At 37.2% G+C, this 15,063-nt stretch overlaps 1 protein-coding gene across 1 annotated transcript; it reads right to left on the reverse strand.

Annotated features, from left to right (window-relative positions):
• Positions 1 to 3,005: 3,005 nt before the first annotated feature.
• Positions 3,006 to 13,811, reverse strand: LOC135472752 (mitochondrial ornithine transporter 1-like). Its single transcript, XM_064752414.1, has 6 exons — positions 13,643 to 13,811; positions 11,905 to 12,150; positions 11,046 to 11,457; positions 7,068 to 7,240; positions 6,409 to 6,570; positions 3,006 to 5,170 (listed from the first exon to the last, which is right to left on the reverse strand). Exons 2-6 carry the CDS (start codon positions 12,014 to 12,016, stop codon positions 5,043 to 5,045), a joined length of 987 nt encoding a protein of 328 aa, XP_064608484.1. The 5' UTR covers positions 12,017 to 12,150; positions 13,643 to 13,811; the 3' UTR covers positions 3,006 to 5,042.
• Between the last annotated feature and the right edge of the window lie 1,252 nt (positions 13,812 to 15,063).

Consider the following 15,063-nt stretch of genomic DNA (forward strand, 5'->3'; position numbering starts at 1 on the left):
CCGGTACACTTTTAACTCCATTGAATGTGTTCAAGCCAAACTTGTGTTTGTCGCTGCATCAGTATTATTAAACTCACATAATCTTTGTGAATTAAAATGTTAACAGAATTATATTAAAATATTATTTTGTGTAATGTATGTATAAACTTTATATCAGTATTGTGGGCCTACCTAGAGTAACTAAATATAATATTTTAGCAGATTGTTTTTGCACATGAATTCATTCATTTGTTCTACATGTATGTACGTCATAACATTGGCTGTAGTTCTTATTGCACTGGGGAAGGCCTGTCCATGAACGTTTGCTCAGGTGGCTTTATGTTCAAATATACTGCACTTCAGTACAGTTCCTAATGTAAATACATGTATGGATCACCAAACCTTGTTGAGATGCAAGGTACTGATGCATATGTTGTAACACTTTTTTTTTTTTTTTTTTCATTGTCCTAGCCACTTGCCATTAAGCCATTCAGAACTATTGGTAGATGGAAAGAAACTTGGGACAGCTGGTCCATTTGAAAGCACAAAGTTTTATTGTAGCATTTTTTAAAGCATGTCTATTGTTCAGTGTGTTTAATGTCACGAAGGTTATTAAGACAGGTTGGTAAGCTGCAGTGTAGGATGCATCTTTGTATGAGATTAAATCAAATCCACGATAGTCATTACAAAACTGAGGGAAACCAAATAGTGCTCATAATGTTTTATATTCTTGTTTCCTTTAATCATTTTTTCTTTGTATAAAGAACAGTATAATAGACTTGTTTCAGTCAAACATTGCCTCTGTAGTTAGCTGGTATCCATTGGACGCTTTTTTTCCCCAGGATTCTAGCCATGTTATATAGCTGTGTAAACCGGGTGAAACAGAACTGGCTGAAAGTTGTAGTGTGTGTAGTTATCAGTGGTTAGACAGAACCATCTCGCTGTTCTGGCTGTTTCCTTCCACCACTTGTTTGACTTCATACATGCATTATTACACCATCATATTATGTAACCCTTGTAATATAGTATGCCCTTTGACTTGCATTTCCTCCACTATCAGTAGTAATAGATCTTTCCCTGTCTTTTTTTTTCTTTTTGATCTGTCACCTTTTATCTACCTGCCTACACAGGTTTTTATTTTTTCTTTGATTTAAAATAATTGTAGCTCTGTACATGTAAATATTCTTCTCCACATTTTCTTATTGCTTTGCCGACCCTGAGTTTCTTGAAAAAATAAGAAATAAACTAAATTTCTCGAACTATTTGACTAATTTTTTTTTAATGTATATTCTGTTGATTCCATGTATTTATTTGGTTTGCACTTTGCATAAGTGAAGAGCAGAATTGGAAGTAGAGGGAAGATTAATCCAGAATTTATCACCTATAATTTCACAGAATTTTTCACCAGTTTAGTATAGTAGGGGGAGAAACTCCATGAAATTATTGAGATGTAATATATCTGCTAGACCTCTAAACGAATACATTTAATAAGCATAGATGAGCTGGGCCTTAGCTGGCTGAGATCATTAAACGGGTGCTCACTGTGTCTATATGAGGCCCTTGATCCAGCACTCAATGTTTCAGTCGCTGCTTCTAAGGCAGCTGACAAAGGTCAGTAGCTTAATGTGGCCACTCCGGTTTCCACCATCTATAAACCTGACAGCCGTTATATAAATGTATTTATTTATTTGATTTTTGTTTTACGCAGTACCCAAAAATATTTCACTTATACAACGGCGGCTAGTATTATGATGGGAGGATACCGGGCAGAGCCCAGGGGGAAACCTAAGTCCGTCTTCAGATCGCTGACAGACCTTCCCACGAACGGCCATAGAGGAATCCAGCATGAGCTGGACATGAACTCAGAGCAACCACATTGGTGAGAGGCTCCTGGGTCAGACTGCTGTTATATAAGTGAAACATTCCTGACCATGTTGTTAAATACCTATCAAATAAATGCAGATGAGCCAGGACAGGAATTTTAACAGATTATCGCTCTCAGGAATCCCTTGGCAAAATCAACTAAATCAATGAGTCTGCAAGACTCATTTTATCATGAGATTAATAATTTTCATTTTTTTTATCATGAGATTAAATAAGTTTATAATTTTCATAAATTACAATTAACATCTTTTTGCAATTTCTTTTTACCCAATTCTGCTTAACCCATGGTGCCAGGGGGCATGCAAATTGCTGCACTTTAAGCATTTACATGAACAGTAAGAATAAAACTGAGAAAAACTGGCATGATGTATTTCACTGGGTATTTGTTCTTATTTTCCAACAATCACACAGTCATCGCTGCTCTTGTTTTACTCCATATACTGTAGTATTTTATATCCCACAACCTAGTTGTGGCATTTAGAAGTTAAGGGATTTGAAGAAATTTCTTGTGGATGAGGTTCGGTTGAAGACACAATCATGGCGATCTCGTTAAACCCACGCTTGACCTACTCTTCAGTGCTTGTGTGTATTATATTAAGACTTCTGACACTTGATACCTTGTCTATTATATTGGAAAATTACTCTGTCAGAACAATTCACATTTCCCATATTAATACCATGATTTCATGCTAATGTCACTTTTTCCTGATAATTTCTGGCTAATAAAAAAGAAGTCCCAATGTGAGGGGTAAAATAATGATGACATTTGTGGATTAGGCAGGGACCAATTATTGCTTTGTGTCCTGAACAATCACTACACTATGACTCCATCATTTTTGTGAAAAATGTCACACCCTACACATGAAGCCATGAATGAAATTTTTATCATGTATGCATTAAAAATCAAAATGAAGCAAAACAGTAAGTCTATTAAAAATGATGTATTCATTCTGAAAATACATAAATGTAAAACACCATTGAACCATGGGGAAGACATGTAAACATGACAGGAGTTATTCCCCCTTAATGCCAGAACCCACATGGCACCAGACGAGATTCTCAAATTTTTGAAATACTAAAAACTAGTTTAACTGGAACGTGCGCTCTATAAGTTCTACCTCTGTGGCCAGTGACACACATAAATTTCATTCATGATTAACTTGCCCGTTTTTCCTGATTCTGCGAGTTCTATTGATTTTGGAAAGGTGTTTTGAGGTTGGCTTGGATCATGGGATGATATTCTAATGGAAAATTGTACCTTTCAGCACAAAATAATATTTTGTGACATTTATTTGCCCCTGGAAATGCACTTTTGTGGGCAAACTTTTAGGTCATTTAGGTACATGTATACGTCAGTTAGGCCTATATTATGTCAACAAACTTAACAATTCTTGGCACCTGAAAACAGCTTAATAGTTAACCCTTGCAGAGGTTGAAAACAAATAAGCTGGTTTAGAAGAAAATTATGAACAGAAAATATTGTTGTCTGAGTTAGAGGAAACTGTGATAATAATTCCAGAAATAAAAACTGGTCTTTGGGAATTTGAACACCTTCCATTCCTGCAGTGACTGTGAAATTTCTCCAAGTGTTAGCACACATCACACATACACAGATGTAAAATAAGTCTATAGTAGCAGACACCCACAAAGGCATTCGGAATATGTCATGTTACATTGGTGACAAATAAAGCCACAAAATGAAGGACTATGGTTTAAGCCATGGTAAAGCTACGGAATAAGAAATATAAAAGATACCAGTTTGTGTTATTGGGTCAATGTGTAGATCAACTACATATAGAGTAAGCCATCTACAGCGGCAGTATGTGTGCCCAACCAAACCACAAAAAAAAATACTGGAAGCTTGGTGCAATCTCAAATTAAAAAAAAATTAAAAATCGCAAAGAAACGGAAACATACTTAGGTTCAAGTTATACCAATGAAGAGTCCATAAAGCAAAAAGTTTGCAAAACTGTCGAAATGGTCATCCACACATATAGGTGTAACTTTTCACTAACTCAACAAAACAGAGTACTGGTAATGTACACAAACTCAACAAAACAGAATACTGGTAACGTATGCAAACTTCATCTGAAAATTAACATGGTTGCCTGTGGATACCAAGTTTCAAGTCCAGGATTCCATGATGTATCCAGTCACATGATCTGTCTAAATGGAGGCCCCCAATCCAGCTGGTTTGAATCCCTGACTGCCAGGGTTTCAATAAAAAAACATGCATAAAAAAAAAATCATGGAATAGCAATAAACACTCCCCACAATGTCCTTTAACAGATGGAAACTGTAAGAAATATCAACAGTGCATTGCAAACTTGTGGACAGAGGAAATGCAGGTTCAAAAACTGCCCAAAGATCATGAAATTTTTTGAACATTTTCATTCCCAAAACCTTTCTTTCAATGCGAGACCAAGTAATAAACTTTCCCTACATTTTCCTTTAACAAACGGAAAACTGTAAGAAATATCAACAGTTGTAACAATTAAGTTATACCTATCATAGGATGATATGTTAGACATCTGCATTATCCTATACAAACATCACTGACAATGTTAACCTTGAAACCAAAATAGGGTACTGTGAGATGGGAAATTGTAAAACAGGAACACGGTTTTAATCCAAAATTAATTCACTAAATTTTTAAGAGTAGATCATAACATATGATCAACAACAGAATGTTCCAATTCAATAATGAATTCAACATGAGACAAAATGTAAAAAAAGCAACAATGTGAGATTCACCGCATTTACCTGATGTCTTTTACAATTACACTAACATACCATTACAATATGCAATTCCCTTCTTAACACCTGAAATATCACATACAGAATATCATGAGGATACATGTATTTATGGTTTATACAATGTACATCATTTTACATGTTTTACAGAGGACATATTTACAAATCCTAAAAGTGATAAGTGGAGGGCATAAACTTTCCCAAAACTTTACTTAAAGGGATACAGAATCGACGCTGGATGGCTGAAAGTGGGGAAAGGAATTCTCAGGTTAAAGCTTACAAACATGGTCATGCTTGAATAAATTTACTTAAAATTCAAGTTAGTTAGGCACATCCTGGAGCTGCCTGTCTCTCACACTAGCCAATCAGAGATGGTTCTGCATCCCTGTTGATGGACAAGCTTGATGTACTAAAATTCAGGAGCGTTACAAGAAGCTATCCACACCGGCACTCAGCCACTTTTTGGTCATTTCATAAGCCAGGAACAAGGCCCCTGTGGCAGGGAAGGTTCGTAGCACGGTCGGTCCCAGTCCCTTGTACAGTGCCCGGATACCTGTGAATAGAAACAACGTGCAATGTCTGTAATCTTAATTAATCTTATTACTGTAATACACAATACATGCATACAACATAAACAGTTAACAGATATTGTGTGCCTGTAACAAACATGACTGTATGACTACATTTGTATCTCCCTCAATATTGGACAATTCACGATCACATGTATTTCTGTATTTTGCTATACTGACACTACTACGCCATACTGGCCCCCAAGGACAAGGCAACAAAGAGGTTTATGCCTCAGTTTCACAGTGTGAATGATGTATATAGAGGAGAATGACATTATAACATCATAATACACCAGGTATGTAAACTACATGTACTTGTTAAGACAAACTTTACTTACTGTGTCTCATCGAAAGTTTGGTATGTAAAAACGTTCTTTCAGAAGCACACATTGGCATTGAAATGATATCTTTGATGCTAACATAAAAGTTTTTCTGATAAGAAGTTAATCAAACTTTAAAATAAACTTATGTGACCCAATACGGTGGATGAATCAGTCATGAGTCTTGTAACATAAGGAGGACAAATCCACCTTACCTGAAGTACTTACACTTAAGAACCATTCACAGGTATCAAGGACGGGTTTATCAGTGCAAACTAAATCAGCAACATTGAGGGGTATCAAGGACAGGTTTATCAGTGCAGACTAAATCAGTAACATTGACGGGTATCCAGGACAGGTTTATCAGTGCAAACTAAATCAACAACATTGACGGGTATCAAGGACGGGTTTATCAGTGCAAACTAAATCAGCAACATTGACGGGTATCAAGGACAGGTTTATCAGTGCAAACTAAATCAGCAACATTGACGGGTATCAAGGACAGGTTTATCAGTGCAAACTAAATCAACAACATTGACGGGTATCAAGGACGGGTTTATCAGTGCAAACTAAATCAGCAACATTGACGGGTATCAAGGACAGGTTTATCAGTGCAGACTAAATCAGCAACATTGACGGGTATCAAGGACGGGTTTATCAGTGCAAACTAAATCAGCAACATTGAGGGGTATCAAGGACGGGTTTATCAGTGCAGACTAAATCAGCAACATTGACGGGTACAAAGGACGGGTTTATCTGTGCAAACTAAATCAGCAACATTGAGGGGTGTCAAGGACGGGTTTATCAGTGCAAACTAAATCAGCAACAACAACTTGAACCATCACCACATCACCATGGTGACTTAAGTACATGAAGGGAAAATGGAAACAAATCTGACATACCTTCAGCTCTGAATATATGGAGTAGGGTGGCTGTAAAAGTAGGTGCCTTTGATCCCACAACAGCCTGCACCTGAATGCGTGACTTGACTACGTCGGCAGGGAAAATGGCCGTCCACAAGCAGACACCCCCTACTCCACCGGAAACAATCGTCCTAACTACTCCTGGGGAACAAAAGACATGTGACCTCAGTTTTCTCTGACTTTCGTCTGCTTTCATACTTCTTTCTAACTCAAGTTTCTCTGATTTTAACCCATAGGAATTCTTCGCTGAAAGCCTTTCAGTCGTTCATTTTTTTTCTTTTAACTGATTACTAAATGACTCTGCCTGTTTGCTGGTCAGTCAAACTTTTGACATCCTGTCTTTGAACGTTAAATTTCACGGCTACTGCAAACTTCCACTCAGCTTTTTCTATAGCCTTTGGTTTACCAGCAATGAAATGGTCATGCAAGCGAATCACTTTGGCACACCAGAATCAGGACAGTATGATTTACATGTTTTATAAATAACTGTCTGGAAAACAACCAATGCTGCATTTCATTTTAAAACGGTAGAATTGAGAGATAAGCCTATGGTATTTACCCACTTTAATGGCTGCAGACATGGAGTAGTACAATTTAATGTTCAAAATGTTCAAGACGATTCATGATGCTCAGCCTACCTATTTCATCCTTCGTCTTTCCCTCCGCAGTAAGCAGCTGCCGAGTGATTTCATATCCTCCAAAGAAGAAGAAGTAGCCTGGCATTTCCCTCATAAATGTACTGGTCAGCCCCTTAAACAAGCCCTGGATGCCCTCAGCTCTCAGAATCTCTCTGGTCAGTCCAAGTGGACCTCTAACAACAACAAACAACAATTGGTACTTGATAAGCCCATGGCTGCTGGAAAAATCTGACATCTGAGGTACATGAATATGAGAACACCCAAACATTTAAGAGAAGATCAACAAAACATCTGATGTATTGTAAATGACCTTAAATGTCACCATGAGTAAGCTGTAGTTCAATTAAACTCAGTGTCAACTGTGGCGATATGTGATGATCTGATAGTTATGTAGTAAGGCTGTAGTTAGGGTTTGGCGCCCCGCCTTTTTGGCAACACTGATGTGTTAGGTTTGAAGCCTTTGGGGAAAAAGATTCATCACTAGTGATTCATATGAGGTAGGGATATTGCATATGAGTGTTGGTATTAACTTGTCACTAGTGATTCATATTATGTAGGGATATTGCATATGAGTGTTGGTATTAACTTGTCAGTAGTGATTCATATTAGGTAGGGATATTGCATATGAGTGTTCATATTAACTTGTCACCAGTGATTCATATTAGGTAGGGATATTGCATATGAGTGTTGGTATTAACTTGTCACTAGTGATTCATATTAGGTTGGGATGTTGCATATGACTGTTGGTATTAACTTGTCACTAGTGATTCATATTAGGTAGGGATATTGCATATGAGTGTTGGTATTAACTTGTCACTAGTGATTCATATTAGGTAGGGATATTGCATATGAGTGTTGGTATTAACTTGTCACTAGTGATTCATATTAGGTAGGGATATTGCATATGAGTGTTGGTATTAACTTGTCACCAGTGATTCATATTAGGTTGGGATGTTGCATATGAGTGTTCATATTAACTTGTCACTAGTGATTCATATTAGGTAGGGATATTGCATATGAGTGTTGGTATTAACTTGTCAGTAGTGATTCATATTAGGTAGGGATATTGCATATGAGTGTTGGTATTAACTTGTCACTAGTGATTCATATTATGTAGGGATATTGCATATGACTGTTGGTATTAACTTGTCAGTAGTGATTCATATTAGGTAGGGATATTGCATATGAGTGTTGGTATTAACGTGTCAGTAGTGATTCATATTAGGTAGGGATATTGCATATGAGTGTTCATATTAACTTGTCAGTAGTGATTCATATTAGGTAGGGATATTGCATATGAGTGTTGGTATTAGCTTGTCACTAGTGATTCATATTAGGTAGGGATATTGCATATGAGTGTTGGTATTAACTTGTCAGTAGTGATTCATATTAGGTAGGGATATTGCATATGAGTGTTGGTATTAACTTGTCAGTAGTGATTCATATTAGGTAGGGATATTGCACATGAGTGTTGGTATTAGCTTGTCACTAGTGATTCATATTAGGTAGGGATATTGCATATGAGTGTTCGTATTAACTTGTCAGTAGTGATTCATATTAGGTAGGGATATTGCATATGAGTGTTGGTATTAGCTTGTCACTAGTGATTCATATTAGGTAGGGATATTGCATATGAGTGTTGGTATTAACTTGTCAGTAGTGATTCATATTAGGTAGGGATATTGCACATGAGTGTTGGTATTAGCTTGTCACTAGTGATTCATATTAGGTAGGGATATTGCATATGAGTGTTCGTATTAACTTGTCAGTAGTGATTCATATTAGGTAGGGATATTGCATATGAGTGTTCGTATTAACTTGTCACTAGTGATTCATATTAGGTAGGGATATTGCATATGAGTGTTAGTATTAACTTGTCACTAGTGATTCATATTAGGTAGGGATATTGCACATGAGTGTTGGTATTAACTTGTCACTAGTGATTCATATTAGGTAGGGATATTGCATATGAGTGTTGGTATTAACTTGTCACTAGTGATTCATATTAGGTAGGGATATTGCATATGAGTGTTGGTATTAACTTGTTACTAGTGATTCATATTAGGTAGGGATATTGCATATGAGTGTTGGTATTAACTTGTCAGTGGTGATTCATATTAGGTAGGGATATTGCATATGAGTGTTGGTATTAGCTTGTCACTAGTGATTCATATTAGGTAGGGATATTGCATATGAGTGTTGGTATTAACTTGTCACTAGTGATTCATATTAGGTAGGGATATTGCATATGAGTGTTGGTATTAACTTGTCACTAGTGATTCATATTAGGTAGGGATATTGCATATGAGTGTTAGTATTAACTTGTCACTAGTGATTCATATTAGGTAGGGATATTGCACATGAGTGTTGGTATTAACTTGTCACTAGTGATTCATATTAGGTAGGGATATTGCATATGAGTGTTGGTATTAACTTGTCACTAGTGATTCATATTAGGTAGGGATATTGCATATGAGTGTTGGTATTAACTTGTCACTAGTGATTCATATTAGGTAGGGATATTGCATATGAGTGTTGGTATTAGCTTGTCAGTAGTGATTCATATTAGGTAGGGATATTGCACATGAGTGTTGGTATTAACTTGTCACTAGTGATTCATATTAGGTTGGGATGTTGCATATGACTGAGCCCGTATTAACTTGTATTTATTTTATTTATTTGGTTGGTGTTTTACGCAGTACTCAAGAATATTTCACTTATATGACGGCAGCCAGCATTATGGTGGGTGGAAACCGGGCAGAGCCCGGGGGAAACCCACGACCATCCACAGGTTGCTGCAGACCTTCTTACTTATGATATTAACTTGTACTTTGTCATCATGGTTACTAGCTTGCAGGTGCAATGATATTTAAAAAGTTATTCAGGATTTACAGTAAAATTAAACGAGTCAGTGTGGTTTCACGGTGATTAAATGATGTTTAGTTATAAAAGTAGAGGTAGTAGGTTTTTCATATTTTGCACACCTCTAAGAGTATAAATAGCAGGTTAGGCAGCAATGAAATGCTCTTACATTTACCTTTTAGGCTGTCTTTAAATGCTGTATTTTGAATGTTTTAGACACACAAATCTTAGTTAAGTCATGTACTGAGAAGACACCCACAACTGGGTAATTAAATGCTTTCTCTAAGGTCCTTGCTGGGGCCATAAAGTCCAGCCCTGATGTGAACAGGGCAGGAGGATTTAGCCACCACCTGGGACGGTCATCAGCCTGGCTGGTCACCCAGATGGCAGCAATACATATCACTGACTCTGATTTTGTGTTTGGGTCAGTTATTTGCCTACCATCTAGCATCCCCTAATGTTAGTCATAGCTAACCTGTCGCCCCAGGCAAGGTTACAGTTAACAAGCATGTTCATTGTTTTCTGAAGTTTGTTCGGAACTTGGCAGGTATAATGATATCCTACTGGAAAGTATGATGATATCCTACTGGAAAGTATGATGATATCCTACTGCAAAGTATGATGATATCCTATTGGAAAGTATGATGATATCCTACTGGAAAGTATGCTGACATTCTACTGGAAAGTATGCTGACATTCTACTGGAAAGTATGATGATATCCTACTGAAAAGTATGATGATATTCTACTGGAAAGTATGATGATATCCTATTGGAAAGTATGATGATATCCTACTGGAAAGTATGCTGACATTCTACTGGAAAGTATGATGATATCCTACTGAAAAGTATGATGATATTCTACTGGAAAGTATGATGATGTCCTACTGGAAAAATGTTTCAGCACCAAAAGTGATATATACTGATATATTTTCACTTCCAAAAATGCATTTTTTGGATGAAATTATGGGTCATTTAAGATAACTGTTGAACTGTTGATAACACCATGTCATTTTTCATTATTATGATGGTGGTCAGTTTTTCTGTGGGTGGAGGAAACTAGAATGACAGAAAGTTCCAAAACATATGAATATGGACAGGTTAACCATGTAACGTACATTTTGAGTCTCTCTAGCCCACCTTCCAGTTCCCCTTTGGTGGCCATTTCTCTCATAGCCTGTAGTCGACATTTAATCAGCTCTGTGGGACAGAGGCTAAACGAGGAGAAAAATGCAGCTCCCGTTCCCGCAAATGCATTGTGCAGCGGGTGCAAGTCTTTCACGTCCTGCACACCTGCTGTGAAAGCCACGGCTTTTTGGCACATCCCGTAGAAACAGAAGAGAATTGAGTTTTCTGCCACATTGGCTGCCAGTGAAGGAACTGTGCCAGCATATAAGCCCCTGGCTATTCCATCCTGTTTGTAAGTCTTCAGAAAACAGTCCAGAGCATTTCGGTACATCGTGGGGAATGTCTGCATCTTTACCTTCACAGTATCCAATGGCTGGCCAGTGTAAACAGTGGCCACGCCCCCTTAAAAATGATATAAAAAATGGACTGATTTATTGCAAATTACAGTGTCCTTATTGGTTCAGGTGGTAATATTTATTTTTTTTTTTTCTGCACTGGTATTACTCATCAATAATTCACTTTTGTGGCAGTGGCCAACAATATGGTGGGAGACAACCCATAAGCATCTGCAGGTTGTTGAGAGATCTTATCACATATGACTGAAGAAGAAGCAAGTCTGAGCTGGGCTGTTTGTCATGTGAATAGAGACGGGCTAAACAATTTAACAAATAAACCCTCACTCAAATAAAAAAATAAATCAATAACACAGATTACAGGGAAACACATTTACTTGTGATTCATTAGTGTCTAATTGGATTTTGTCAAGACACATATAAGAGAACTTTTATGACAGCTAGCTTGGCTCACCTCAAGATTTGAACTCTAGGAGTTGTTGCGTTGTCAACTTACCTGCACAGCCGCCGATAAAATCAATCACAGCATCTATCCCTGTGGGGCGTGCGGAGGTGGGGACAGGCAGGACTGTCTCACCCACCCCTTGTAATGTCTCTGTCACTGTCATCCTTGGTGGTCACTCAGCACAGACTCAGGGTACTGGGATACTATTAAAGACCGTCTCTGGTTTAAGTGGTGTATAGATGTTTAGCTACCACCCACACAACTCACGACACTGACCCAGTAATAAGCCAGGCAGACCTGAAATAAAACATGAAACCTATATCCAAGGATGACAACGCACCACATGGCAACATATACCATGAATGATACTTCTATAACACTGGATACAAAGCAATCCTTAACTCTTCCACACACTATTTTAAAAAAACTCTCCACTTCATACCTTACATGGTTACTTCATCTTCAGGTGTTTGACTAACACCAACCATGGGTCAATGTCATGATGAGGAAGTAAAACTGCCAGTCTCGAGAGAAAAAGTGCTAACAAAGTATATGAGTTTCAAAATACCACAACATTAACATGTGAAAGGTTCATGTGGATTGATTTCTGGAATAAAATCATTCTGCTTTAGACATAAAACAGCATTTTTGTCTTGGCAGCCTACGTACCTGTACAGCACATGAACAGTGTTACCTGGGATTGCCAAACTAGCTGACCGTCTCATCCATATACAGTCTATAAGTGTACTGCAACTACAGACTACCCAACTACCAGCCAATAGCTAACAATACAGAGAATTTGCTGCTTCATTTCTACGAAATCCCACCAGGCTGATGTCACACCTGTTCTTCACAGAAAACTCCTGAAAGTGAAACTGGGAGAAACCTAAACCTGCAGCAGTGGTTGCTTTATGTCTGGAATAGAGAATAGCTAGGTTGGCATAAAGAATCAAGTGCCACTAGGAAACAAAACATGGAAACACACCTTGCATTTGAATAAAAAAAAAACCTTAACAATTCAGAATGTAAGACTTTTATTGCTTGCTCTCTGAGATTCAACTTTTTCCACTGAAAATCTATTTCTGTAGATATTTGCATGAAAAAAATGTCCAAATTTAGTGAACAATGCATAATAGCACAACATTTTAACTGCTTAATGAAAGTTTATTTATTCTGTTTAAGTCTGAGGTAGGCCTAACCCCTCCCATTAACATGATTGACACATTACACGTGGAAAATTCATTCACAGTTCTTTGTTCAGTTCCTCCCACTATAATGCTCGCCGCAGTGGTGTAGGTGACATATTCTTGAGTTCAGCGTAAACCTCCAATCACAAATGTAAACAAATAAATCATTCATTGTCACATTAAATACAGACCAAATAAAAAAAAAAAGTTAGGTAATATATTCCCGGTAGAAATTTCCTTGGGCTCTCGTTATAATAGTTAACATAACAAAGCCAGGAGGGGTAACCTAAATTTACATATACGTGCAGCTCCACGAAATATAGCCACATAGAGCTAGCGCAGCTGTATTACCTGCAGAATATCAATATATCAAAGATATCATAGGCATAACCAGCCACGAAATAATACATGAAATATTTTTGACTGCTTGGTTCAAATCCAGAAATCGATCGAAACTTTTGTGACTGAGTAGCGAATAAGACATGAATTTTCTTCATATTCCGTTGTAGCTATTTTGTTATTCGTATACCGACTGTTCAAAAACAGCTCCGGTTATTGTTTGCTGTTATTAATGATCATATACGAAACCACCATTTACGCACCGCTATGTTACGGTCTTCAACAAGCTTATGAATCTCTCAGCTGACAATGGCGTTACACAGACGAAAAACAAATAATTTAACGAATGGGTTGGTGCTCAAATTCCCTGTTCGTCATTTCCCTGTTCTCTGTTTATATAGAGTTACATCCCTCGCAACATACACCGACACGTTTTTCACTGAAAATGGCTGACCTAGCTGATGGAGGTCACCTACATTCCTTCAAGAGGATTGGCTGAAATATGGAGGTGTGTTCTTGTGGAGATTCCCTTTAGCCTCCTTCTGAAGGTCGCATTTTGGGGAATCCCTCCCATGTACGCGCTGTAATCTTTTTTGGCGCAAATGCTAAGGGATAAAAGTGAGAAGAAAAAAAGTCGCTTCTAAACAACTGTCACCTTCATTGGAGCTGTAACCACATAGATCACTTAGAGTACGATGATTTTATTATCTTGAACAAAGGGAGCATTTTGCAAAGTTTCATACGAGTTTGCCATATAGCCTCTTCACTACAATATCACCAAGTTACAACCCATGGTTTACTCAGACTGTATAAATGAAAATTCTTGCTTATGGCCTTAAAGCCAATCAGGTAAATTAATATATAAAACAGCCATGAAGAATACTGCCAGGTTGAACAGGATCTGTAGAAAATAAACACCCTATAGCACCTTGCCAAATTGTATCAAAACCATTATTTTCTCAGTTCTAATATTCAAGAATTTATTGAAGATATTTATTTTCACTGGCACAGCTCTAACACTCTTAACACTTTCAACAAGCCCAGCTAAATGAGAAATTTGCTTATCTTACTGACAGGTGTTAGTGCAGTTAGGAAACTAATATGCCAAATGTTTTTGACAATTAGTAACATAATAGCAGCATCATAAAAGAAAGGAAGACAGAATGGTATTCATTTCACATCCTCTGAATGCTTTCATAAAGCATCATACATGTATTCAAGAATCATAAATACAACAGCAAAAAGAAGAAAATGCATGAAATCATTCTTTAACCACAGATTGCAAATCATTATCTTCTTACATACTAAAGTCTTCACAAACTTTTTAATTAGTAAGCTCCCTCAGTAAACAAATTTCAAAAATGTTTTGATATTTTTCTGCTGTTCGTTGTTGTACCATTGCAAGTATACACAGTGCATATGGGCATGAGCATGTATATCCCTCTGTAATCACAACCTGCCATTCTTGACCATTTTTTACTCAACTGCAACATTTTACACACATAGTTCCTGTTTTATTAAGAAATAGTAAAGATATCATTACTAATTATGGAATTCTTTAAATATACATAAACACACATGTAAACATTGTGAAAGCATCCCTAAATAAACATGCATAGCTTCAATAAAAGAAAAGACAACACTCAACTCAAATTTGTCCTGTATACTAAATAAACATGCACAG

This window comes from Liolophura sinensis, chromosome 8 (genome assembly GCF_032854445.1).
Source record: "Liolophura sinensis isolate JHLJ2023 chromosome 8, CUHK_Ljap_v2, whole genome shotgun sequence".
NCBI lineage: Eukaryota > Metazoa > Mollusca > Polyplacophora > Chitonida > Chitonidae > Liolophura > Liolophura sinensis.